The sequence below is a fragment of the Micrasema longulum genome, unplaced genomic scaffold (assembly GCF_059751315.1).
Source record: "Micrasema longulum isolate JH-2025_06_02 unplaced genomic scaffold, ASM5975131v1 h1tg001893l, whole genome shotgun sequence".
NCBI lineage: Eukaryota > Metazoa > Arthropoda > Insecta > Trichoptera > Brachycentridae > Micrasema > Micrasema longulum.
The window spans coordinates 105737-131706 of NW_028279067.1; the positions used below are offsets into that span (position 1 = coordinate 105737).

A 25970-nucleotide genomic window follows, 5' to 3' on the forward strand; every position below is an offset into this window, starting at 1 on the left:
TCCTAATGTGATACTACAGTGAACTAATGGATACGCAGGATTATTCAAATCTTTATCCTCATTACGGGGAACCGCTGTCCAAATTATTTTCGGTTCTAGGACACTTAGAAGTAATCACATTGTAGGTTAATTTCGAATCCTTTTGATAATGGGCTATTTTCAATTTTAATTCTTACTAGGAGAGATCTCTGCTCCAATTATTATTAATCCTGTTTACTATAATTAAGTTCCTCATAAATAATTGTTGAACATCTTGAGAAACATATATGTCCGTTGTCTGTAAAACTATATTTTACTGATTTGTAATAAATAAACTTGAAATGAACCACTTTATTCTGTCTTTTCCCACCGTTGTTCACAACCAAGCAAGAGATTCAGTATTTTATTAGAATTTTGCAATAATACCTAATGGAAAGTAACTAAGGACCCATGTTATCCTTCAAGGAACCTTGAGATCAAAAAGAACAAGTTCTACCTGAGACTATTAGCCGCAAGGTAAGATTTAATATTAAAAAAGACCATGACAGATATTTGCGAAAAACATTGAAAAAAACAGTTGTAAAATTTCTAATTATGCTTCACCAACTCAACGGAGAATGCTAAGTTTGCGGTGTCAAGTAGTGTAATTGAAATCTGTTTTTGCAAGATTTAGAGACGGTTTTTAATTACGCTATTATTTAGGTAGATAGGTATGTATAGTTTAATTTTCGGTTTTTGGTGAAGATTTCTAAATTTGCTTCTAATATGTCGATCATCGTGAACAGCCATATGAAAATATATCCCACTAAAAAATAAATACGTTTTTTAGACCCTTTTATATAATTACAATCAAATTGATAATTACCCCCCCAAAATTATCGTTATCAACGTCGGCAACGATGCAGTAGTAATATTTATATGGTTTACCTGTAATCAAAAAAACATTTTATATTTTTATCCAATAAAGAAATAATTTCAAGTAAACGTTTATGCAATAGGTCTCGGTTCGATTCCCGACATGGATAAAAAGAAATGTTTATTTAAGAGGGTGTTTTTCCACTTGAATATTTCATAGTCCCTGGACTGGTACCTGATGCGTAAGACTGATTGGTGTACCAATGCAACGCCTTATGCACCATTTGGTGCGAAAAGGAAACAAACAAATGGTTGGAAAATTTAAAAAAAATAGTGCTTACTTCTGCAGAGGTAAAACCAGGAATAGCTAGATGCGCGTGTGTCTCACGGCCCAAAAACCCAGAAAAGTTCAATTTTTTAGCGTCTGAACGGCCGTGCAACCCTAAAAAAGTTTTCATTCACCGCTCCGATTTGTGGATCGGAAAGAGTGTGCGGAAAGGGGGTGGCGCACCCCTATTTTCTTCCCTGCAGAAAGAAGCTATCATTAGATTTTTTTCCTTTTTTTTGAGTTTCTGTGTTTTTTTATGTTGATATGTCTTTTACTCATACTGATCATCGTGGTTTCCGATGAGACAGAGTTTAATTTACATACATCATCATTCCTTTCCGCACCTAAAGGTTTATAGGGCACTGCATTGGTACACCAATCGCAGCGTATCTTAATTTTTTTTACATGAAGGTAATGTGATCAGTCTTACGCTTCGGGTACCAGTCCAGAGACTGTGAAATTTTCTAGTGTAAAAACATCCTTTTAAATAAATATTTCATATCAACCATGTTGGGAATCGAACCCGAGGCCTTTTATATGGTAGGCAAATGACTAAAAAGGTTTATTCTAATCAATATGAACACGGTTATGAAACTAAAAATAAAAATAAAGCAATGTTGCCATTTCGTAAGAAGACAAAGACACAGAACCCCTTGATGCACCGAGCTGTACAGTTATATTATAAGGAAATACCATTAGAAATAAGAGAACAAAAATGATTATTTCATTTAAATGTAAGTTAAAAAAATGTTTGTAGCAGATAAGTTAGCTCTTAAAATGTAATTGTATTCGGGTTGGCTTTAAAGAAGTTTTTTTTTTAAGTGTACGTACGTTTAAAAAAGTTAATAATTAGTAAATATTTAAATAATAATTTGTTATGAGTTAATATTACGACATTCAGATATTATTTTTGTACTATTTAACAACTTAATAAAATAAAAAAATTAATGCGCACGTTACACCACGAGACCGACGTATATATACTTTATATTTAAATCTTGTTTGCCTATCCGCTTGTACACCTACCGTCAAACGAGGTTATTATGTCAGTCACGGAGTTTAATCGAAACACGTACATAGGTATTAAAATAAAAACATCTAGGTATATCATTTGAATTTTTCTTTTTCTAAAATAAAACTTTTTAAATTGATGTAAAAGGCCTTTAACCGTTGAAATAATAAATTTAAGAGCATACCCATGCATGTTTTATCGTTAATTCTTGGTAGTTCGCAGCCAATGGAGCACAGTTTTTCCGAACTTACGATGGTCTTGCCATTATTTTTGCAGGCCGTGGCCATAGTCCCCGAAAGGGTCACCGCGTCCCCATTCAAAGGTAAGACAAACCGCTCTGATATGCTTCGCAATAATTCCGAATACTTAGGATCTGTCTGGTAGGTCTGGAAATGTCATGGGATTATACATATTAGGTACAACATTATTGGCTATTAGAACCACAGAGACATGCCCAGTACGACAAATATGCAGAAATAAGAACTCGTAATTAAACATAGGGAATTTATTATACGGCACAAGTGCCTTTTACAATATAAAATAAAGCAATATAATGAGTGCAGTTTTATAAATAAAATATAATATAATATTAAAACATGGATATATATATTTAAAAGAAAAATAACAAGAAAAATATATGTACATATTATACACGGTTTTTCAGGCCAGACCGCGAAACATCAAACAAACATTCCTTATGGTAAAGCTTTAAAAAAAATAGTTTTTTTTTTTTAAGTAGTTTTTTTTTATGTTCTCAAAATGGAGTAAATCTTTAATTTCTCGGACTAGCATCTCTTCCGCAAACCCCAACACCTCCCCAAAAAAAAAATGCGATAAAAACGTATTTGACCAACGAAGTGATACGCACCAGACGCGGACAAGGGAAGCGGCTGGGTAGGAGAGAGGTAGGGGTTTTCGTTGGAGGGACAGTTTGTCCGAGAAATTAAGGATTTACTACATTTTAGGATTACATTTTTTTTAAAGTTTTTTTTAAGTAACTTTTGGAAAAAAAATATTTGGATTTTTTTTTAAGCTAACCATGTGGGATCTTCCTCTGAAGTTTCGCGGTCTGGCCCTGAAAAACCGTGTATATATGTCAGCATTAACAGCAGTTAACATCAGATCATTAGCATAAGTAGCTATAGATGCCCTATACTTAATTTAAATATTGTTGTTATTACCTTCATACTATCCACATATAACGCATCAATTGATGCCCCATCTTTGTAAGTACATATGTCAATAATAATATGATTGTCTTTCTCATATTGGTTTACAATATGGAAGTAGAAGAAAGTACTCGCTGCGAATTTCTTGAACAACTTCCCGTTTGAGCGCCTCACCACGTAGAAAATTGTCTAGAAACAATATTTATTTATTTCGAGTTTACAATGACTTTTTTTTTAAATATACCAAAATCAGTCATATTAAAACAAAGAATTAAACATTTCTTTCCCAAAGTAAGAATTTAGAAGGAAATTGAGAATACATGTTTTTTAATTCTAAAGTACAAAAATAAAAATTTTCAAACATGTTTGTTTAATAAATATTTTACGTTTTTTATTAGTAATAATAATATTCTCAAATGGCCATATTTTGTGTGCCTTATCTGCCTACAATTTACTTGTATTCTTAGACTTTTTTTTTTTTACATATTTATTACAGCAATTCACAAGTAATTATTTATGCAACAAATTAATTAAGTAGTAAAAGTAAACATATGTATATATATTTTTTGCTGTTGGTTCATCTAAACTGTCTAACTAGGGATAGCTTCCCCGTTCTAAGGCAGTAAATTATGTATTTTATAATAATATCAAAAAGTAATTACAGTGTTGTTATTATGTGTGCTTTTTTAGTCTTAAAAGTAAATAATAAATATACTGTGAAAACATAAAAAATACCAAAATCTCTATATCCTAAGTCCTAAGTCATTACTAGTAAAACAAGAAATCAGCTTACTTCTTTCTACATCGGACAACAATTTGGCTGACTCCCTCCGACCAATATGGATTAAAAATGCAGTCAACACTTTCCTCAGCCTGGCAATCCTACCACATTTCCATGAATATGGGATAAGGTTATATATCCTCGGGCCTATATAATATTGCTGCCTTTGAGCCAAAAAAGTATTAACTCGTCTCTGTAGAATCAGATCCTTATTGGAGTGTCTAGTATTATGAACATGACAAACCCTTGCGTATTTTCCCCTGTTGAGATGCGTGACCGCTACTGACCTCAATATATACTGTTGACGAATATCCAGCACTTGAAATTTTTTGAAGAGCAAATCACTCGGGTATCGGTATGTTTTTTTTAAATATAACTTTAAATATAGCTGCTGAAGCCATAGTCGTTTTAGTGCAGCTTCCCCAGCCAGTCAGACCATACGTCAGAATTGAATTTACCAATCCATAATACAATTGTTTTAGTTCTTTAATCCTTAGTATATTTCTTAAAGGTATGAAAAAATTAATCAAACGTTTTATTTTATTGGAAATTTCTTCAGTTTGTAGGTTCTCATAAATTTATCTATTTTTAAACCCAAATATTTTACACTAGTGACATTTTCCAATATTGTACATTTACAATTTATATCATTTATGCAATGATGTAATTTTAATTCATACCCGGAGTTTGGTTGCCCTACCGAAGATGGGATTCTTTATAACTCATTGGTGCGAAGCAGACATGAGTGTGCACCCTACGAGTTGAAGTACTCTACTATGCTGGAGATGGAAATTTCTGAGTTGTTTTAATTAAAAGAGTACGGATACTATCCGTGATTGTACCCGTCAAACTTCATACTGGGTATGCTTGACTACAGTAATTTGGAGAGAAAAGAAGAAATGCATATTTGCTTATGTAATTTTTCCGATTGATCCATGGTATCACGATCAGTGTGATGGAAAATATTTTTCTTTATGTTCCTAATAACTACCTTAGACATAGGCAGCATAAGCTGTTTTATATTCCTGCTTGCAGAACTAGCCTGCCAATGGAAATGCCAGTAGGAAGAGCAATGTCTTTACTCAACCGTATCTAAAACATTTAAGTTTGCAAGTGAAAATTCTTGATGGAAGTTCATTGTAATTTATTATATAAATAAAACACGAGTGATACTTTAATCCACAAATTTGGAATATCCAGTGACCAGTTTCATCGCTTTCGCGACATCTTCGAGACTGGTATCTTTATTAAAGAGTTAAATGTATTTATACAGAATAGAGGTAAGGATAGATAATTCAAAGTTATATGTAAGTAAATTCAATAAAGTTTTTTTTATCTTAAGGATCATTATTAACAAATTTTCTTTGGGTTAACTAATGGATTGATATAATGCTATTTTAATGAGTTTAAGTATTTTATTTTTGAATTATCTATCCTTACCTCTGTTCTGTATAAATACATTTAACTCTTTAATAAAGATACCAGTCTCGAAGATGTCGCGAAAGCGATGAAACCGGTCACTGGATATTCCAAATTTGTGGATTAAAGTATCACTCGTGTTTTATTTATATAATAAATCAACCGTATCTCTTCGTATATCGATATCTTCCGTGTTACTGAAAGAAAAATCAGAGAGGATAGCTTCCTTTTACTCTAATAACTGGCTATTTTTATTTTATCATCATATACGTTTAGCTCGTGAGTATAATTTTAACTTTTCTCTTATTGATCCGTTTGATTGTAACAAATTAACATTTAAAATGCGCGTTTTTAAACACATATTTCTATCTTATACTTAATAATTTCTATAATAAAATCTTATTTTTTATCTAATTCTTTATATTTGACATATTTTTACACTTGTCCACCCTCATTCCATTATAACACACTCTCACACACTTACACTCACACAAACACACTAACATGTATTGTACGAGTATTTCATGTATTTCTGTCTCTGTATATATGTCATATTTTTTTACGTGTATTACTGTTGACATCCCCAACAAATAAAATAAAAAAACTTAACTTATAAAAATAAATTGAAAGTGCAATACAGTTTATATGTGTCAGAACTGAAGTTCATGTTAGGTTAACTAACGATTCTATGCAATTTATCGTGTTAAATGTAATTTATTGGGTTTTAATATAAAAAAATTGTGTGTGATCTATGTACACAAAGCATTTTATTTTAAACATATTTAATTTATTGTTATCCTGCAAAGTAGCGATGATTGACAAACGACCTTTTCATGAAAAAATAGGCATTTGGCTATTACACAATTGTCGCAAGAAGGGAAATATTAAAATAGAAGTTACCAGAGTGATTCCATCGAACTTCGTGCAATTTACATGATTTGTTCGTGCATTTTCTTGCAAACGATCTTGCTCCGAAAAATTAAATGAAAGCTGTGGGAAATGCATTTTTATTTTGAAAAATAAGATAAATTTCTGATAGCACAGCAAAGATAAGAATCAAATAATATTGTATCTACCTCATCCATTGTCCACTGTAAACCCTTGGCATACTTTATGTTATTATATTGAATCCGGGCGGCTTCAACGATAGAAACTCTTAAGGGCTGCTCAATAATTATGAAGAATTTTTCAGTCATTCCTACAACACAAATATTAATAACGAGATTAATGATTACGTTAATGGTATTTTGTTAATGATCCTTTGTTTTATTGGTTCATTGTGTGATGGCGTTAAAATGTATTTTTCTAAAGTAAATTTCCGACAATAATAACAGAAATGTTTTTTTTTAATTGCTTGTAAAATAATAATTGTATTGATTCCGTAATTCAGGTTTTCATGATATCAAATCCTAGCAGGAAAAAGTCCATAACTCTCTAGTTATATCAAATTTAATAATAAAATTTTAATCTTTGTTATTAAAGATTAAAGACTCATTTAAATTTTGACTATTTTGAGACAAATTATAGGGAAATATCACGTGCTACAAATACCAGTAAAAATATATGAAATGAATTTAGAATAATCAATTGTATTTTCAAAATCAATGTGGATATTGTGGAGAAGTGTTTTCATACATAAATGTAAAAAAGAAATTCAATAAAAACACGTCCGCAGAAAAACGCAACGCGTTTGGCCTTGGTTGTTGTGACGTCAAGATTCATGATATTGTTCTCCACAAATTCAATGGCAAGGAACAAATAAACATGAATCGTGACGTATTAGGGGCGTGGCCAATGAAATAACCGTTTTTGCGAGAATTCAAAATTACAAATTTAAAAGTATTTTTTATGCTACAAATAATTAGCAAAAAAAAATTTTTACTGGACAGGTTTTCATGGATATTTTTTGCTTTAAAAATGTAAAAAAAATATATATATATTTACCCATTGTCTATAGATCTGTTCTCTGTATGAAGAATGTAGTATCTCAGTTAGACACGTTTCTAAGAAAAACTCGGTAAAAGAAAATAATGTTGTTTTTTTTCTAGTTTAAATACTATTACGTCATCACTATATGCCATGTACGGTCACTATATTTTTGTCTGCGTTGCGTCTTTCCCACATCAATATAAACAAATAATACCGTCTCTTTCGTACTGACACGGAACCTAAATTCTTTGAGTACCTAACAAAGAGATCGATGTAACGGTGTTGTCCTATTTTCACCCGAATGTTGCATTTTTTAAAATGCAGAATAGTAGAAGTCGTTTTATGATCTTAACTAGTTTTAAGTTTTTTTTTTAGTTAAATCGTTTTCGTTTTTAAGGTGCGATATATTGATTTGATTATTAATAGTATAATGCAGATTTGTAATTATACTATTTAAGCTCACCTTGTGTAAAATATAACTTTGTTTTCCGAATGAAAAATGTATGAAAATTTTAAGCATCTAATTTGAGAAGATCTGACACATGCTGTTGTAACGCTGTGATTGCCACACAATCTTCGTTTAAGAGTTCCTTTCGTGTTTTAATAATTTAATTTAAAAACCTTTAATCTTATGATATTTTTGTTTGTGAATTTTTAATAATGCGGATTTTGACTAAAACTAAAAATTTATTATACGAGTGGAGATTTTAGCTAAAGTAATACTCACCAAAGCTGTGCATGTATCCTGGATTTAACGGCCGAGTGGCGAGAACTTTTGCCTGAATAATTGCTCTGTCAAACATTTTCCCTAAAAGGGTTAATAAAATTAAATAACATGTTTCCTGCATTAAATAGTAGTAGTACTCGCTCATTTAAAAATAAATTTTGTTTAGTAATTTAATGTTATTAAGTGTTGGCTATACCTAAATTAATTGTATTTTATTTTATTTGGGAAACCAACTGTTCTACATACAAATATATAGTAAACAACAGGTATGTATATTGTATAAACTCAGAACCAATAACAGATTTTCACAAAGTGTAGAAAGTTATCAAAGAAAATATAATACATATAATTGAAATATAAATACGTATAAGTTTATACATATAAAAATGCTTTTTTCACATACATATTTTTTTAATAATCAAAGAAGATACATATTTGTTTTAAATGAACGGTTATTGTAAATGGGGCAGGATTAGGATAAGGATGCGCGAAGAGAGGATAAGGAGGGGGAGGGGGATGTACATATTTATTATTATAGTGTCTATTTAGTTACATAATGCATTTTAAGTGTAAATTTTAAATTTGACAGAGTGATGTTTCTGTAGTATTTGTCTTTAAATTTGGTATTGTACACTGAAAAAGTCCAATGAAAAAAACATGAACATCCAATGTTTTACTTATTAGTCGACGAAACAGGTGGTACCGTCTACAAATCCTGGCTGGAATATGTATTGTTATTAAACTAAGTAATTCTGCACAGTCAACTATTCTTGCAAAAAAATTGTGAAGCAATAGTTGATCCGCACACGCTCTGCTGAATTGTGGAGAAGTGATTCCATGGTGGGTGGAGGCAGCGAGAGTTGATACATAAGAAAGGTTTTGTATTTTAAGTACATACAGATTTGTTCAGAATGTTTTCTATTCCTGTTATATATTATACGGTTTAATTGTGATTCCATTTCTTAGATACGTTTTCCAAATGGCTTCTAACAAACGTATAATATGATGAAAAAAGGGCCTTTGGATTATCAAAGTGTTTACTCATTCGAATTATGAAACCTAACATGCTCAATGCTTTTGAGGCCATTTAATATTTTACAAAAACTAAAACAGTGGTGTATTCGCCGCATTTATAGAAAATATAATGAAATTATATGTTACCATCTGTCGAAAAGGGAAACCGAACAATGGTGTATGCAGGGCCTCGCATTGTTGTAGATATTCCAGTATTGTATACATCTCCTGTAAAAAATGTGCGTTATTATAATTACAACATTTTCAAAGTAAAAAAAATCCAAAGGGAAACTGAGGAAGAGAAAGTTAGACTGAAAGGAAAAGATCTGGAAAAGTAAAATGCAATGGAAATGTGGTGGTGTTATCAGGCTTAAGAGAGTGCTGGTCTCGTTTCTTAATGCCATCGGTCGGGTGTGACTAAGGAATAAAAAAACATAGGCACTTTGAAGTTGATATATACTTCATCAGTTAGAGTACAACTCTACAATATGGACTCCTTTATACAATTGTCACCAAAATTCTCTTCTCTTCAAAATTCTTAAGAAACATAAATTTTAAACTTGGAATTCATCATTAATTTTTAAATTACTTTTTTAATTAAAAAAATTCAATTTGTTAAAAATGAATGATTTTTAATATTTTTCATTTATTATTTTGAATATTGTTTTTATTATTTTGTATATAGTTTTAAAATGTTAATATCGGTATCATACGTATTATTTTATAACTTTTCTGCATTCCATTTTTCGACATGTTTAAATTTTTATTATTTATATTTTTCTATTATTATTTTGTAAATTGTTTTGATTATTTTGCATATTGTTTTGATTACTTGTATATTATTTTAATATGTTAATAAACATTTTTGATTTATATATCGAAGAGTCCCGACTTAAACACAGAATTTTCTAACAAGTCAGGACATAAAAAACATTTAATTGTGTCTATGATAAAATTGTGTATTTTGTTCATTAAATAAATAAATAAATGATAAAAGAAAAATTATAGATGTGTTAAATTTATTCAATGTGGGATTGCCCGGAACTGTTATCTCTCATCAACTTCAGGGTGCCTGGAAGAATGACTAGACAGGTGCCACCAATTTGTAGCAACAATTCACGGACAGTGTATACTTGTAATGCCGTATTAAACATATTGCATGAACTCTGCAATATTTATTCCCACGTATCGGATATATTTAGTGTAGGGAATCGTTCCTAGAACACAAACCTTTTGAACTTTTTCAAAGATGGTGAATGGTAATTAAACCTTTAGTATAATTATTACATGAAATAGCACTTTATGATTTTCATGCTATACAAATAATTTTTAATATTTTATAACCTAAATTGTTTTAAACTTCTGCTGAATGTATTATACAGGGTGTTCATTAAACCCTGTCACATCTGAATCCACGATGATCAGCGTGAGCAAGAAGACATATTGGCACATTAAAATATTTTTTAGAACGAAAAAAATTTAAAAAAATAAAATATAAAAAAAAGCAAATGGTTGCTTACTTCTGCAGGGGAGAAATGAAGAGGGGGGAGGGGGGAGTATGATACTGCGCCGCGCATTGGGTTTATTTTTTTATTTTAAATCTTAGGTAATAAAAAGTAATGTTTATTTTATAAATATTCAAACCAAATATGTTTATAAAATAAAATAAGTATCTTATCCATTTATTTATATAATTCAGTGGTTAATAAAATTATGTGCCGAAGAGTTAAAATAAAAAAAATTATAATCAAAATTAGGTAATATTTCTATTGGCGGGCAAAATGAAACTCTTGTTGACAGGGGCAGTTTGTATACATGCATACATACAAAATTACATTTACTAGTAATTTCCGTATTTCTATTACGTAAATTACAAGTATTTGCAAAAAACAGCACAGTATTGAAGAAGTCTCATTACTGGAAACCACTTGTTAAATAATGATTGATGGATTTTAGATTATAAAAATGTATTATGAACTAGTTAAGTACCATTTTCATCAATAAGCGGATGAGCGCTGTGTGTTACAAGGTTCAGGTGTTCTGTCAACTTCAGTGACTTAGTCCTTTCCAGGTTTTCCGGATTTATCCTAAAAGAATAAATATATATATTAATATGCAAACTCTTAGATACTGAAAAATAAGTTGTAAAAATAAACATTGCATTTTTATATTCGATAAGTCTGTCGTCAACAATGTTTTTAGTATGTCCAAATGCTTGCAGACTGGCTGGATTTTCTCTCTAGGGAGTTGTTTATATTTAAATTTGTTGCAACAGAGAGGGAAAACATTTTTAAGAAGGGAATATGGGAGTCAAGGGATTTACAGGGCTTATGACCTGTCATTGGCTGGTTTAAGTGGCCACTTTACACACTGTGTAAAATGGTGAATGTTACAGTGTGTAAAGTGGCCACTTAAACCAGCCAGTGACAGGTGATAATCCCTGTAAATGCCTAGACTTCCATATTCCCTTTTTAAAAAATCCTCTCTGTTGCAACAAATTTAGAGTCTGTCTTCAGTTTCGAACATTCTAATACTAAAAATCTTAGATAATATTTAACAAAATTTATGTAATTATAAACTCGAACTGTTTAATTACAGTAAGTTAACATAAAAATTGTCTTTGTACACCTAATATTAATTTATATAATCAATGGTCTATGGTTAATACTCTTAATTAATCCAATATCACATGGTATATCTAACTTATTTGTCATAAGTCGAGTTAATCCTTTTTTCAATCAATTTTACTATCAACATATTACAATAGATATGAAGAACATTTTAGAGAAGGTAATATAGAAGTCAAGGCATCTACAGGGCTTATGTCCGGTTATTGGATGGTTTAAGTGGCCACTTTATACACTGTGTAACATTCACCAAATTGCCCATATTTGAACATCTATATTCCTTCAATCCTTTCATCTGTTGATGTTTGTGAAGTCAAAGAACTGAAACTTATATTTATGCGGGTGAAATATATCTAATTGAATTATTTCGCCTACATACTAGGCAGCGCCTGATTTTATTTTTTCTTTAATTTCTATACTTCTTCATGAACCAGATGGATTTATCAACAATATTTTGAGTTTTGTTGTTTGAGTTTGTAGACTTCTATATTACTTTCTGTATATGTTTATGACTACCAACACATAATAAAAAATACCAAAATAACAACAACAAATAAGTTCTGAATGTTTGGAGGTCAAATTTCAAAAAAATCTCAATAAAGTATAAAAATTTACATATCTCCCAAACTATACAACTTTAGCTAGGGAAAGATAGGTCCAATAATTAGCAAATGACCTCTTCTGTATGCGAATTTGCTATGGCGGGTTCAGTTCCAGTCACCCTGTATATAAATGGTATTAAAATAATATTATTATTTTTATTTTTATTATTAATAAAACATATAATACAACAATTACATAAGAAGAAACATTTTTTTGACAATACATGATATCATCCAAAGTAATACATCCGAAATAAAAAGAAAACATTATTGTATAAGAAACATAAAACACCATCTTATAAAAACTACATTAATAATTATCAATATCAAAAAGATTTAGGAAATATTTTTTTATTGCGACACTTCTGGATTTTTTATTCATTTTTTCGTGTCTTAGCTCATCAGGCAGTTTATTATATTCCCAATGGCCAATATTTTCCAAGGACCTACTGCCAAACTTTGTTGGGCGAAACTTAGACACATTAAGATTCCTTGAATAACGCGTATTGTAATTATGAATATTATGACCAAATGTGTGTTTTAAATTTGAGTGAGCAGAAAATATCACTGTTCAAATACCTGTGAATTATGGTGGCTTCATTTAAAGCATACAGTTCATCGCCAAATGGGTACACGGATACTGATGCGTTATCTGACATGCTTTTTCCCATGTTGAAAACTACTGAAAGTCTGAAACATTTAATTTTCAAACTTATAATTAGAAATCAAACAATGATTTGAGTCTACTGAACACTTTATTTTATTTTAACAAATATAAACATATAAAAATAAAAACTTCGTGACAATTGTTTCGCCTTATTAGGGTATTTTCAAACGAATGTGAAGATTATTTGGATTGAATGTCCTTATATAGTTATATAATTCAAGGTACTTAATAAGTTTAAATATGGAGTTCTACAAAATAAACACCAAATCAATCAATATTTAATTTTCAAATCATTTAAAATACTTTAGAAGTAAAAACATATTTGTGACTTGAAATGAAATCAGAATTTTAAATACAGAGCAACTGTCTATCGTTTTATTTAATAAATTTATTTCACATGTTCATATTTATTATTTAATTTAATTTAATTTTTAATCTTCGTCAACTTATGACAACATGGTTTTAATAAAATTGAATAATAAATAAAGTTTTGTTCATCACATTTGGTTGTGAATTATTTGCATGTTTATACAAACCTGCTAAATATACTGCGACAGGGTTCTGGGGCGGCGTCTGTACCAAATTCACTGACAATTATTTTTTGGGCTTGCAGATTTTTTTTATAGGTATCGGATTGGAGAAATCTACATTGGTAGGACACTTCTCCATTACAAAAAGTAAAACTGAAATAAAAAGAAAAATATGAGAATTCTATTTATTTATTTATTTATTTACACTCTTTTTCAAAATACAATTCCATGTTCACTTTGCCCAGCTAACAAGATTACATACCCCGTTCCAAGCTAGGCAATTATATTTTAATATATTATAATAGTTAACAAATTAATATAGAGCACAGACAAACAAAATATAAATTTATTCGTATACACATTTTGATACATATATATACTCACACATATATATATATATATATATACACATGTACATACACACACACGTACACACACCCATGCACATACACATACATACATTCATAAAAACATAGACAATTTATTTATGCAAAACTTCATGTTGTCATCTATAAATATTTTTTTTAAAATTATTCCTTTTTTTTATATTTTATTTTCGACATCCAGTAAGAATCTCCAATCCGTGGCATCCATCAACTTTTCTGACTCCCTACGACCAATCTCATGAAAGAGCATATATTATTAATATTTAAAGCATTAACTTTGTATTTAAACATTTTACTTAATGTTATTAAATATTTGTATATAACCCTTACCGATTTTTCTCTGCCTACCGGTTTCGAGACGTACCCGTCTCTTCGTCAGGACACCAATTAAACCAACATTAGTTGGTTAGACGGCCAACTGTGAAACATGCGTCGCGGGTTCGATTCCCGCCAGTTGCAAGAAAAAAATTCAAGAAAGATTTTTTCTCAATTGGTCTGGGTGTTGTGGTGTATATTTCATTACCTCCTTCCATATCCTATCTTCCCTTCCTGCTGACAAGCCTCTAAATAGAGGCGTAATCTTTTTTATCAATTCAATTTTAAGTAATGCATTTGCTACTTGCACATTCATTTGCTAATTACACATGAAATGTGATCCCAACCCATGAAAGTGGGGCAAAGTGGGGGGATTATTGGACACAGTCCGATGTATTCCAATATGATTGTACGCTCCTTCTGGACTATTCTTAATTCTATGACTTCATTATACAATTCCTAAAATTTTCAATAAGATTCCTAAGCAGAATTTTAAGAAAAACTCATTAAATGGGTAATATGTAGCAAGGCTTTTTATTGATTATTATTTTATGTTAAGAGTCATCTATTAGAATTTTTCAAATCCTGGCAAAAAACACATAAAAGTGTTCATTCTGCAGCGCCAAAAGAACTTCATACGAATACACCTAAATTGCTGCAATAAACACAGCGCATTTTGTTCAAGGGCATTTTTTATAAATTGAACAGTATCTACATTACGTTTTTATAAACCATGTTTTTTTTATGTTTATAAATTAGCTAGATCTGATTTTGTATAGTTTATCTTTAAGCATAGTTAATCATAAATGTTATTTGGCTTTTTTATTATTGACATTTAATTGATTTATCGTCATTATTATTAATTAAAACGAAGATACAATTGTCAATACATGGGGAAGACCGAGGAGGGTTGTAACAGAGGAGTGTTGTAACAATGGTGATTTCAAGAAATCTATGATGGATAGAGAACTGGTAACATCGCGCATTTATTGCTTTTTTGATGCGCCATCTTATGCAGTTGTCAACAACAGTATACAAGGAGTGGTTGGTTGGGTGTATACGACATCTGGACGGAAAAAATACAAAAATATAGTTTTTCGCTAATAATTTGAAGGCCTGTTATTCGATACGTATTACGTAAACAATGACGTGATATTATTTTTAATATGCTCTGACTATTCAAATTTCAAAGCGTGTTTTTTTTTTTATAGCTCGCCTCTAGTTTTTTTATTTAATATAATATAAAGTTACAACGTGTAAACAAAAAGAAATACATAATAACGTAAAAGTACAGAAACGAAAAACGAAACGGAATACCCCACCAAAAAAGAAGCAACTTCTTGTGCTTGCTGTGGTATTACAATATTCATAATTTAAGTACAAAATACACATATATTTCCAAAAAAAAATGAAGGTATCTAAAACATTTTTTTATAAATAAATGCATATACATATGCATGCAAATGAGCATGCGTCCGCACGCATGTATAATTACCCACACATATACACGCACACTCACTCACACGCACATACACATTCACCCACATACATAATATAACATGGTGAAGAAAATTATAAAATAAGGTTTTCAAGTTACTTAACAAAAGAACTTTAAGTACTGTAGAAAAAAACATTGGAAAAAGAAAAAAACAAAAAAAACATATTTACTTAATTTTAAAATAAAAAACTTAAATATGATTTAAATGTTCAAAAGCAACATTTAATTAAGGAGGTTTATAAACAAATATTTTTACCTTTAGTTTGAATTTTAAAAATACATAAAAATAATTATAGAAAGCTCTGCTGGGGTCTTTCTATGGGGTATTTCTCCTTCACACACATAAAAATGGTAGGAGTAAATATAATACAATCTATGAAACAAGATAAAAAAAGATACAACTATTTGAGCCACCTAAAATGACAACATCGTTTGGTCAGAAGAGTCACATGTACATTACTCCCAAAATTTTTATATAACTAAAATATAATTAAGTTCTTCATCTCTGTTGTAATATGTTAATATAAACAGCTCCCCAGGGAGTTGAATCCAGCCCTTGTCTACAAAAATTTGGACAAACTCAAAATATTGTTGATAAATTACCTGGTCCATGAAGAAGTATAGAAATTGAAAAAATAACATTTTCAGGCGTTGCCTAGTATGTAGGTGAAATAATTAAATTAGATGAATCTCACCGGCACAAATAAAGGTTTCAGCTCTTCAACTTCACAAACATCAACAGATGAAGGAATTGAAGGAATATAGATGTTCAAATATAGGCAGAATGGTGAATGTTACACAGTGTGTAAAGTGGCCACTTAAACCAGCTATTGATAGGTCATAAGCCCTGTAGATGCCTAGACTTCTACATTACCTTTTCATAAATGTTCTTCATCTCTGTTGTAATATGTTAATAAAAATAAATAATATCATCTACGTTAAACATGAATTGTTTCTCTTACCTGCGCAATAGTGCTAAGCCATCAAAAACGTGTTTGTATTCCATTTCCCCAACCTTGAAACGACCAGGACCATTCCTTACGAGGGTTCCATTGACCCAAGTCGGTATTTGACCTGACAAAAGTTGACATTACGTCACAAAACTTCATAAATAAAATATTTTCTGGTGCATAGGCACAACTAACCTGCCATACCTCTATTTCAGGCATGCTCAACAAATATTTTTTTAATGTATATTTTTTTTGCACCACAATAGGCCAGAAGGCCCAAAATCAGTGGTGAATTCCATCACAGAACACCCAGGCTTGAGAAAAATCACATTTTAATTTTTGTGCTCTCACCGGGAATCGAACCAGGAACCTTCCGTGCGTGAGTCAAGCGTCTTGACCACTACAACACGAAGGCCGCCGTGTTTTCTGTAGCATACCTCTATTTCTGACACGCTCGACAAATAAATTATTTTCTGTAGCATACAACTACTATGCCATACCTCTATTTCAGGCACGCATGACAAATAAATTATTTTCTGTAGCATACAACTACTATGCCATACCTCTATTTCAGGCACGCTCGACAAATAAATTATTTTCTGTAGCATACAACTACTATGCCATACCTCTATTTCAGGCACGCTCGACAAATAAATTATTTTCTATAGCATACAACTTCCGTACCATACGTCTTTTTCTGGCACGCTCGACAAATAAATTATTTTCTGTAGTATACAACTACCATGGCATACTTCTATTTCTGGCACACTCTACAAATAAAATATTGGTCTGCCGTGACATATACTAACACAATGTTTCTTAACAGGTTTATCAGAGACTAATAATTATTTTGAGATTAGGACCACAAACTTGGTATTTAGAAAAAAAATATATTTGCATTATGACGACAGAATATCTACAAATAGTAACACTGACCACTGTTTGTGCCCTTCAATGGTTCCAGAATTTCCTCTTGACAAGTGCGGAAACTATATCCAAGAAGGTCCTTATTTGGATGTAGTGATGTTGTTTCATTTTTATTTTGAGCATTCTGAAAAAATAAGAAAATAATAAAATGAAAGGAAATCAAGAAATACAATTTTTTTCGTGAAAAGCAACTCGCCCTCTGTCTAGCCAGCCCCACATAAATGTACCAACATATCGACTGCTCCCGGTGGTGCTATTCCGAATCTTATCTACCCTCTAGACTCTAGACCTATAGAGTGCTTGATTTGGGAATTTTTGTTTTTTGCATGGGACTTCGCTTTGCTTCATATATGGTCACACTGATGATGAAACGTCAAATTAATGTCAAACTGTGAAATTTCAATTAGAAAAACGAATACAGTTTGGTCAATAAGGAACTTCAGCTTTACGGAAAATTGGATACAAAAATGTATTTTTTTCGCGTGTTAAAAATTAAACGGCAAAGTTTCTTGATAATGTACGCAAAAAAATTCAAAATATTTCAATTAAAAAGAACCGTTTTGAACGACGTTACTGGTTCATTAAATCAACCAACGATAAGAGAACTGTGAAAGATATACGGTTAACTTTCCGTAAATAGACCAATCGGCAGAACTGACAGAGAATAAGCGAAGAGAACCCCTGACGTCACACGCGGAAATATTTCAGAAATACAATCATAGCACTGATAATGCGATACATCAAATTAAAGCTTTCCCATCCAATCCAGTGTTTTGGATGATGCAATACAGTTCTAAATGAAAATCATCATATTTGGTTTTACGTGTTGGCGTTTACCAATCAGTGCAGTGCGCAGCCATAAAAGAAGCAAAGCGAAGTTCCATGTAAAAAATATAAATTTTATTTGATTTATTTGGGATTCTTACCGCTTTTTACATAAAAAATAAGTAGAAATAAATTAACAGTACTAGAGCCTATTGAATAAATACACTGTTAATCTAATGTGTCGTTTGCATTCATGTATGTGCGAATGAATGTGTGAGCATGTGTTGTGTCGGTGCGTCAATAAAAAAAGTAATTTAAAACGTGTATAGGAATAAATAGTTTATAGCTATAAAGTGTTATATCGCCAATTTATTTCTAACATTAATTTGTAAATACAATTTTTTTTATACGTATTTATTAACATTTTTTGTTTTGTTTAAATTCTTTGAAAGTTATTTACAATTTGCTTTTTAATTCTAACATTTTTCTTATATCCATATTTTTTTTCTTTTTTAATATGCAAAGTTTCACTTTTTATTTTGCATTGCAGCATGCTTATTTTTGTTTCTACAAAAAAAAGTGTTGTTTATATTAAAAATTATTACTCACTAAGTTTGTACTTACCTGTATAATTTTTGTAAATGCCCCTTGGGCGTATTGTAAAATAAAATAAATAAAATAATAAAAATTATTGCAATACGACTGGCCGTAGGATATTTGCGAGTATTGAGAATTGCGAGCCTATTGAGAATTGCGAGCGCAAACCAAAACCGTCCGTTATACGTTTGTTGTTAAACTAAAAACCAAACCGAAAATTTGGAGCGCTTTTGTTCTATGCAATAGAGCTCTCTAGAGAATTATTACTCTGAGATAACATAGTCAGCGGAGCGCTAGCGGCAGGTACCATCAGATAGGATGTGATTTCACACTCGCTGTTACAACATTTTAACATCAGGAAATAAGCCATAAGTACATATCTTTACGAAATTAGGCAGTGAAGGTATTGAATTTCCCTTTGTTAGCTTATTTAGCAAAATTTAATTGGCGATATAACTCTTAGTTGGGTGTGTTTTTTAACTTAAAAGGACGTTAAAGGTCAATATAAGTTTTCGGTTAATTCCGTACGCTGGACGGTATCCCCGTATCGTACCCCCATAACTATTTGTATTACACTAAGCTAACACCACTTGACCTTATTGCTCTGTTTATTTAAGTTAACCTCAGAATTGCCAATGCGCAGAAAGAGCATAAAGTTGAGATAAGATTTTGTGCGTAATTCGCGAAGAATTAGGTTAAAACAGAAAATTTTGGAACCAATGCGTCATGCGGAAATTGGGCACATGCTTTATGCAGTGGTGAGATTTCTGCGGATAATCATGTAAATTTTGCGGATGAAGATACCTATGTAAAAACTTTAATAAAGATTTAATTGATAATCATTTTATCATTTGTAAAAACACCTTTAATAGTGCTTTCTTAAGCCTTGAAAGAATGTACGAAATTATAAGAATGATGTACGGAATTATACGCAAGTGTAGGGTAATTGTACGAGATAATCGGATGGGGTGGTGCTTTTAAAACAAACATTTTACCGGTCGAAAAAATACACAAATTAATTATAAAAGTTATTTTAAAAAACCGTCTACTTTTCCCACTGTTCAATTATTTAAAAAAAATTAGGTTTTAGATATAAAATTGTTTAGTAAAAAGAATTGTTTGCTTTAAATACATAAAGAAAAAATAAATAGTAGTGTTTCTAGGTCACAAAACGTAAGTACGCGACCTAGAACAGGTAATAATATATTAATTCCCAAATTAAAAACAACTACCGTACAACATCATTATACTTACAGAGGAATATTTTTCTTTAATAAAATGAACAAAGAAAATAAAAAGTGCAGTCAAGAATACAATATATTTAAGAAAGAAGTGAAAAGGAACATTTATAATTCTTCTTTGTGTAGCACTGATTAAAAACAGCGTTTATAATTGTTTTTTTTTGTAATTTATAATGTCCTAAAAATATTAATAATTAAATAAACAAACCATTGTAAGTCGTCACTCCCCATTACGTGCAAAAGATTTTTTTTTCCTTTAACGTAATGGAAAACGTTGATGTAAATATATGTATTTAATTAATATAAAAATTGTATTTAGTAGTAATATTGTATACTTATATTTATTATCTGAATAAAAAACAAATAAAAAAATCCGTACTTCCTGCTTTTTGAAAAACATTTTTTTGGGGTTCCGTGGTAGTCGCATATAAATAAGCTTTGGTCATATAAAACTTTGCGAAATAAGCGTTAATTGGTAGATAAAAGTTAGCCTTGTACCTATATTGTAGTTCCAAACATTTTGTTAGTTTTAGAATTTAAAGATTATCTATTAAGCGCTTGATCTATTACTGGTTCTATCTGGATCAAAAGAATTAAAAAAAATTGCACGTATTGGAAGAGTTTTTCAAACGTGTGTGTTGTTTTCGTAAAAAAATCTTTAAAATTCTCTTCAATTCGTTCAATGTCAGATAGACAAAAGTGTCGCGGACTTCGAATCAGCAGGTTCGAGCCCCGCTCTACTATAATTTAATATTATGTATCTTTTTTGGGTGATACCGTGTATGTTGGATTTGATCCGACGTTTCGGCTACCATTGCAGGAGCCATCTTCAGGGAAAACTGTGTGTTTTATAGAGAAATGTATGTGTTTATGTACTAGTAATTTGTACCGTGTACAAACTAAGTTGCCAAGGATGTGATAAAGTGTATATTGGACAAACAGGGCGCACAGCAAAGAAGAGAATTGACGAACACAAAAGAGCGTGTAAACTTGGGCACTTATAAATAGCATAAACCACTCAAGGTGTACATTCAGAAACTATCCCAAATAATCAACTCCATGAAGAAATTTTCTGTATAAATGCAATGCGCAGTTAAAAATGTCTACATAAATACTGAGTCCATTATAATTTCTACAGGTACGCCTATGATAGAATTCGAGGTATAATTGTTTTTACAAGTTGGTATGTAAATTATTTTTTTTACAAAAAAAAATTAAGTATTAGACTACAATAAATATGAAAATTGATTTATATTCAAAATGAAGCACTATTGAAAATTCATCTGTTTTTATTTTGAAATAAAATATTTTAATTTATTTTTTAGGGTTTTTCTTGCAAAAATAGCACTAATGAAGCATTTCGCGATTTACAGAAATGATATCTATTGACGAACTTATTAAAATGACCCTGTGTCCTTTATAACTATACGGCGCCGGTTTTTTTTTAAAGGAATATTTGCGTTCTCATGATTTACCCAAATATTTAATTTTGAATGCCATTTTCAACGAGTTGTAAATACCTTACTATTAGAAAATGGAATCAAGTTGGGGTAAAGTGGGATTCGAACCACGGAACTTTGGTCCGTAAGTCCGAGACACTAGCCACAGGACCACAACCAACAACAACAATATTACTTATAACTCTAGGCAGATTAAGTACACTTTCCTTGTATCTACACGTACCCTGATTCACCTTACTGCTTTCATACGATAAGCGTCGCAAAAAAGAAGAAAAGAAAGGGCCGAACCATTCAGAAGCAACTAGGATGTTTGAAGACCTCATGGCGTACCTTGATTAACAAGAGGAAACATCTCGTGCTGGCTGCTTCTCGTTAAACGCACTGGCGTATCAACTAACTGGGACATATACAGCGACATAACTGTGTTTATTGAATGAACTAACATAAACATACTTACATTCAATGAAAAAAAGTCATCCATTTTAAATCTCGAAAAAAATATCATAAAATAGATGCCTACATAAAAGACGAAAGGAGGGCGATTCAATGAGGAAGTTCAGTGGTTTAAAAAAAAAAAAATATTTGTTAATAGACTGTTAAACTAAGTCATTTTTTTTTTTTTTTTTTATATATATCGTATTATCGGCGCTACGATTTTTCAAAGTTTTGTATTTCTGAAATAACTCCGCGTGTAACGTCAGAGGTTCATTTCCGCTTATTCTCATTCAGTTCTTCCCATTGGTCCAGAAGCGACAAGCATACCGGAAATCTTCCATAGCTCTCAGATCATAGGTCGATTCACATGAACCAGTGACGTCATTTAAAGTAGTGCGTTTTTATCGAAATATTTTTTATTATTTTTTCTGTACATTTTCAAGAAACTTTGCAGTACAATTTAATGCTTTAATTTTTACCCCACGTAAGAAAAAAAAAATGTATCCAATTTCCCGTAGGGCTGAAGTTCCTCATTACTCATTAAAAAGTGCCCCTCAACACCTCACACGGCGCATAACAATTTCAAAAATATCATTTTAAGCATAGGTATGTGTATATTATGTAGAAAATATGTTAAAGTATGTAATAAATTAAATAAGTCGTAAAAACTCCATGCTAGAAAATACCAACAAGTTGAGCAAAGTTAAAACTTCTGTATTTTTCTATCTTTAAGTTTGTTATTTGTGCATAATTTAATAAAACAATTTTGTACATATTTATTCCAGTTATCACCCAAACGCAGCTGTTTTACAGAAGGTCGTTGATAAATAATCAGGCCAATTTAAAAAAATAAAGAAATCTATCACAAATTTTTCCTCGGTTATGTGAACTCTCCATGGTCGGATTTACCCTTTGATTTCATAAAAATACAATCTCAAAAAATAAAATAAATAACATTTTAAGATTGATGTCATATGATTAGACAGTAAAAAAATATTTACAAAATAAAACAAAATTTAATAATATTGAGTTTGAAAAAATATTTGTATTACAATGAACAAATTATATATATCAATAACGAGCCGAACCCGGCAACGCTTTGCTATTGCTAGAATTGCTAGGTATTTGAACATTGTTTTTCTGTAACTGTCTCGCAGATGCCTCCCCGATACTGTGCGAAAAAGACAACTGCATATCGTACCTTAAAAGGTGCCGAACTAAAATAAACAATATCGACGTTTCGTTGTCCCGTTTTCCGCACCTCAAAACTGAACAGATTTTGTCATTTTTTTAGACAATATCAGAATAAAATTTTCTTTTTCGTTCCTATTTACGTTTTTCAAAAATAATTACATTTGTTTCGGATACCGTGCGCCCGAAGACAGCAGGTAAAACAAAGCACTTTTATGGGTTTTTGGATGGTTCTAGTTCTCATAATAAATCATTTAACAAAAAAAATACAAAACAGTAGGGACTATAATCTATAATGTAAAAATCTATAATGTGTAAAAAATAAATGCTCTAGTGACATAATCCAGGGAGAAAATATGGAAATCCGTTTTTATGAAGAAAAGTCAGACAGCAAATATTGTTGTTTATTTTTTTATTTATATGTATTGTTTTATTTTTTCTTAAAATAAAACAATATTTATTATACTTACAAAACTTTGCTTTATAATTATTTTACGTAACTATAGACAGGATAGGTTTTTTTGAATAAAACCATTGACCTATTAATAACATAATGGCACCTTGAGCCCTCTGAAATAGGGAAATATCACTTTTTTAAAACCGATTTGAGTAATAAGGGTCTATGAAATCCTGTTTAGAAGAAGCAGAAAAAATATTTTTAATTTTTTAATTGTGAATTCGCGAAAAGGGCAAATGCATTGGCCACCCCCCTAATACGTCACGATTTATGTTAATTTCGAACTTTGTTTGTAACCGTTAATTTTTTATAGAACATCGTCACTAATCTTGACGTCACTATTATCAACACCAAACCTGTAGCTTTTTTCTAGGGTCACATTTTTTAGAATTTATTTTTAAATGTTATGTATGAAAACATTTCTCCATAATATCCATATTGATTTTAAAAATACAATTATTTTTTCTATATCCATTTCACATATTTTTATCGGTATTCTTAGTATGCGATATTTCCCTATTATGACAATTAACTCATGCCCAAAAGATCAGTCATGCCCAACGCGTATTTAGTCGTTCTTTAACCGCTAGCCAGATTTCAACGTGAGCATGACATTGAATTCGAAACCAAAATGCGTGATTGTATCTTAAAAGCGTTTAAAAATCATTAGAATAAACATCAAAAAGATGATGGAACTATTCTCTTGTTAGTAGTTATCTAGGTACTTGATTATGATTGCATTTCATAACTTAAATTAGTAAATATTCAAATTTAGAACTATTTTTGTAAATGTTAAAATCTGCTCTTTTTGCCAACAGGGGTAAACTTAATGTAGGAATACGATTTTCAAAAATGTGTTAAATGTCATTCAATATTATTTTATCTTTCAACAATGTTTTGAGTATATCAAAATGTTTATAGGCAGGCTAAAGTGGCCACTTAAACCACCCAATGACAGGTCATAAGCCCTATAAATGCCTAGACTTCCAGACTCAAAAATGTTTTCCCTCCCAGTTGCAAAAAAATAGATTATTTTATTCTTACCAAAAATCCGGTAAATAAAAATAAATATGTGGAAATTAAAAGGAATTTAAGGTGAGACTCCGATTGGGATCCACAATAAACTAATGTTGTTTGAAAGCATTCAAATATAAACTTTTCTCATACTATTTCATGGATAACATCCTTGCAATTTTTAAGTATTTGCATTCTCGCCGAATCCAGCCCTTTAGGTCGGCGATAAAAAAAATTACGCCCCTAACTTTTTTCTACTGATTAGATTAAAGATTTTAAGAGCTATAAAAATGCTCAGCGCAAATCTCATTATTTTGAAAAAAAAATGCACGTAAATCAGTCTAATTTAGTATGTCGAGGACACACATACAAACATGGCCTAATATGTACATAGAGTATGATATTAGAGGACACATTATATGTGCATGTGTGCACTGTTTTACGATTTAAAATAAATAAATAAATGTGGCAGCTAAATAACATTTTGAAAACAAATGCTTTAAATAAGAAATGTTGGATTTCCAGTGTTTTATAAAAATATTTGACTGTCCGTTTTCAGCAAAAATCTGTACAAAATGATAAACATATGATTTCTCACGTAAGGAACATTAAATATTCAATTGAGAATATAAATTGATTCATCATACTTAATTTAATGTGTAAACAATTTTAAAAATAACTCAAGGCATTTTGCTGAAAAGGAAGTATTCGCAAACAAATACGAATTAATTTATTTAAAAAAAATAGAGATACATCAAATATCACTAGTCTCTTATTTTTATAATAAATTACGAATTAAAAATTACGTTCATACATGATAGTTTTACAAAACCATAAAGAAGGAACTACATATATTTAAAGAAATGATCATGTTCCCTTTATCACGAAAAATAAGTCAAAATAGTTTTCTCGGTTGTTTAAAGGAAAAAGGAAAAGGAAAGGAGAAAATAAAACCCTGCCGAGAAACATGTTTATCCAAATAATTCATATAAATAATCCTACACAATATTTCAGTGTTCTTGACTCGATGACTACTCCTATGCGGCGCTATTCTGAACCGCTTTCGCGGCTGTCGAAAACACTTTTATCTCGCGT

At 30.7% G+C, this 25970-nt stretch overlaps 1 protein-coding gene across 1 annotated transcript in view; it reads right to left on the bottom strand.

The window, feature by feature from the left end:
• The window catches only part of LOC148273632 (carotenoid isomerooxygenase-like), a 34701-nt gene that overhangs the window by 4961 nt on the left and 3770 nt on the right, over positions 1–25970 (bottom strand). The window contains exons 2-12 of the mRNA XM_088238416.1: positions 17725–17839; positions 16801–16912; positions 13646–13792; positions 13022–13132; positions 11203–11300; positions 9361–9441; positions 8200–8280; positions 6620–6741; positions 3356–3532; positions 2359–2560; positions 845–906 (exon numbers count right to left, since the gene is read on the bottom strand). Of these exons, the coding sequence (XP_088094542.1) occupies positions 845–906; positions 2359–2560; positions 3356–3532; positions 6620–6741; positions 8200–8280; positions 9361–9441; positions 11203–11300; positions 13022–13132; positions 13646–13792; positions 16801–16912; positions 17725–17839 (1308 nt within the window). The remainder of the gene's footprint in view (positions 1–844; positions 907–2358; positions 2561–3355; positions 3533–6619; positions 6742–8199; positions 8281–9360; positions 9442–11202; positions 11301–13021; positions 13133–13645; positions 13793–16800; positions 16913–17724; positions 17840–25970) is intronic.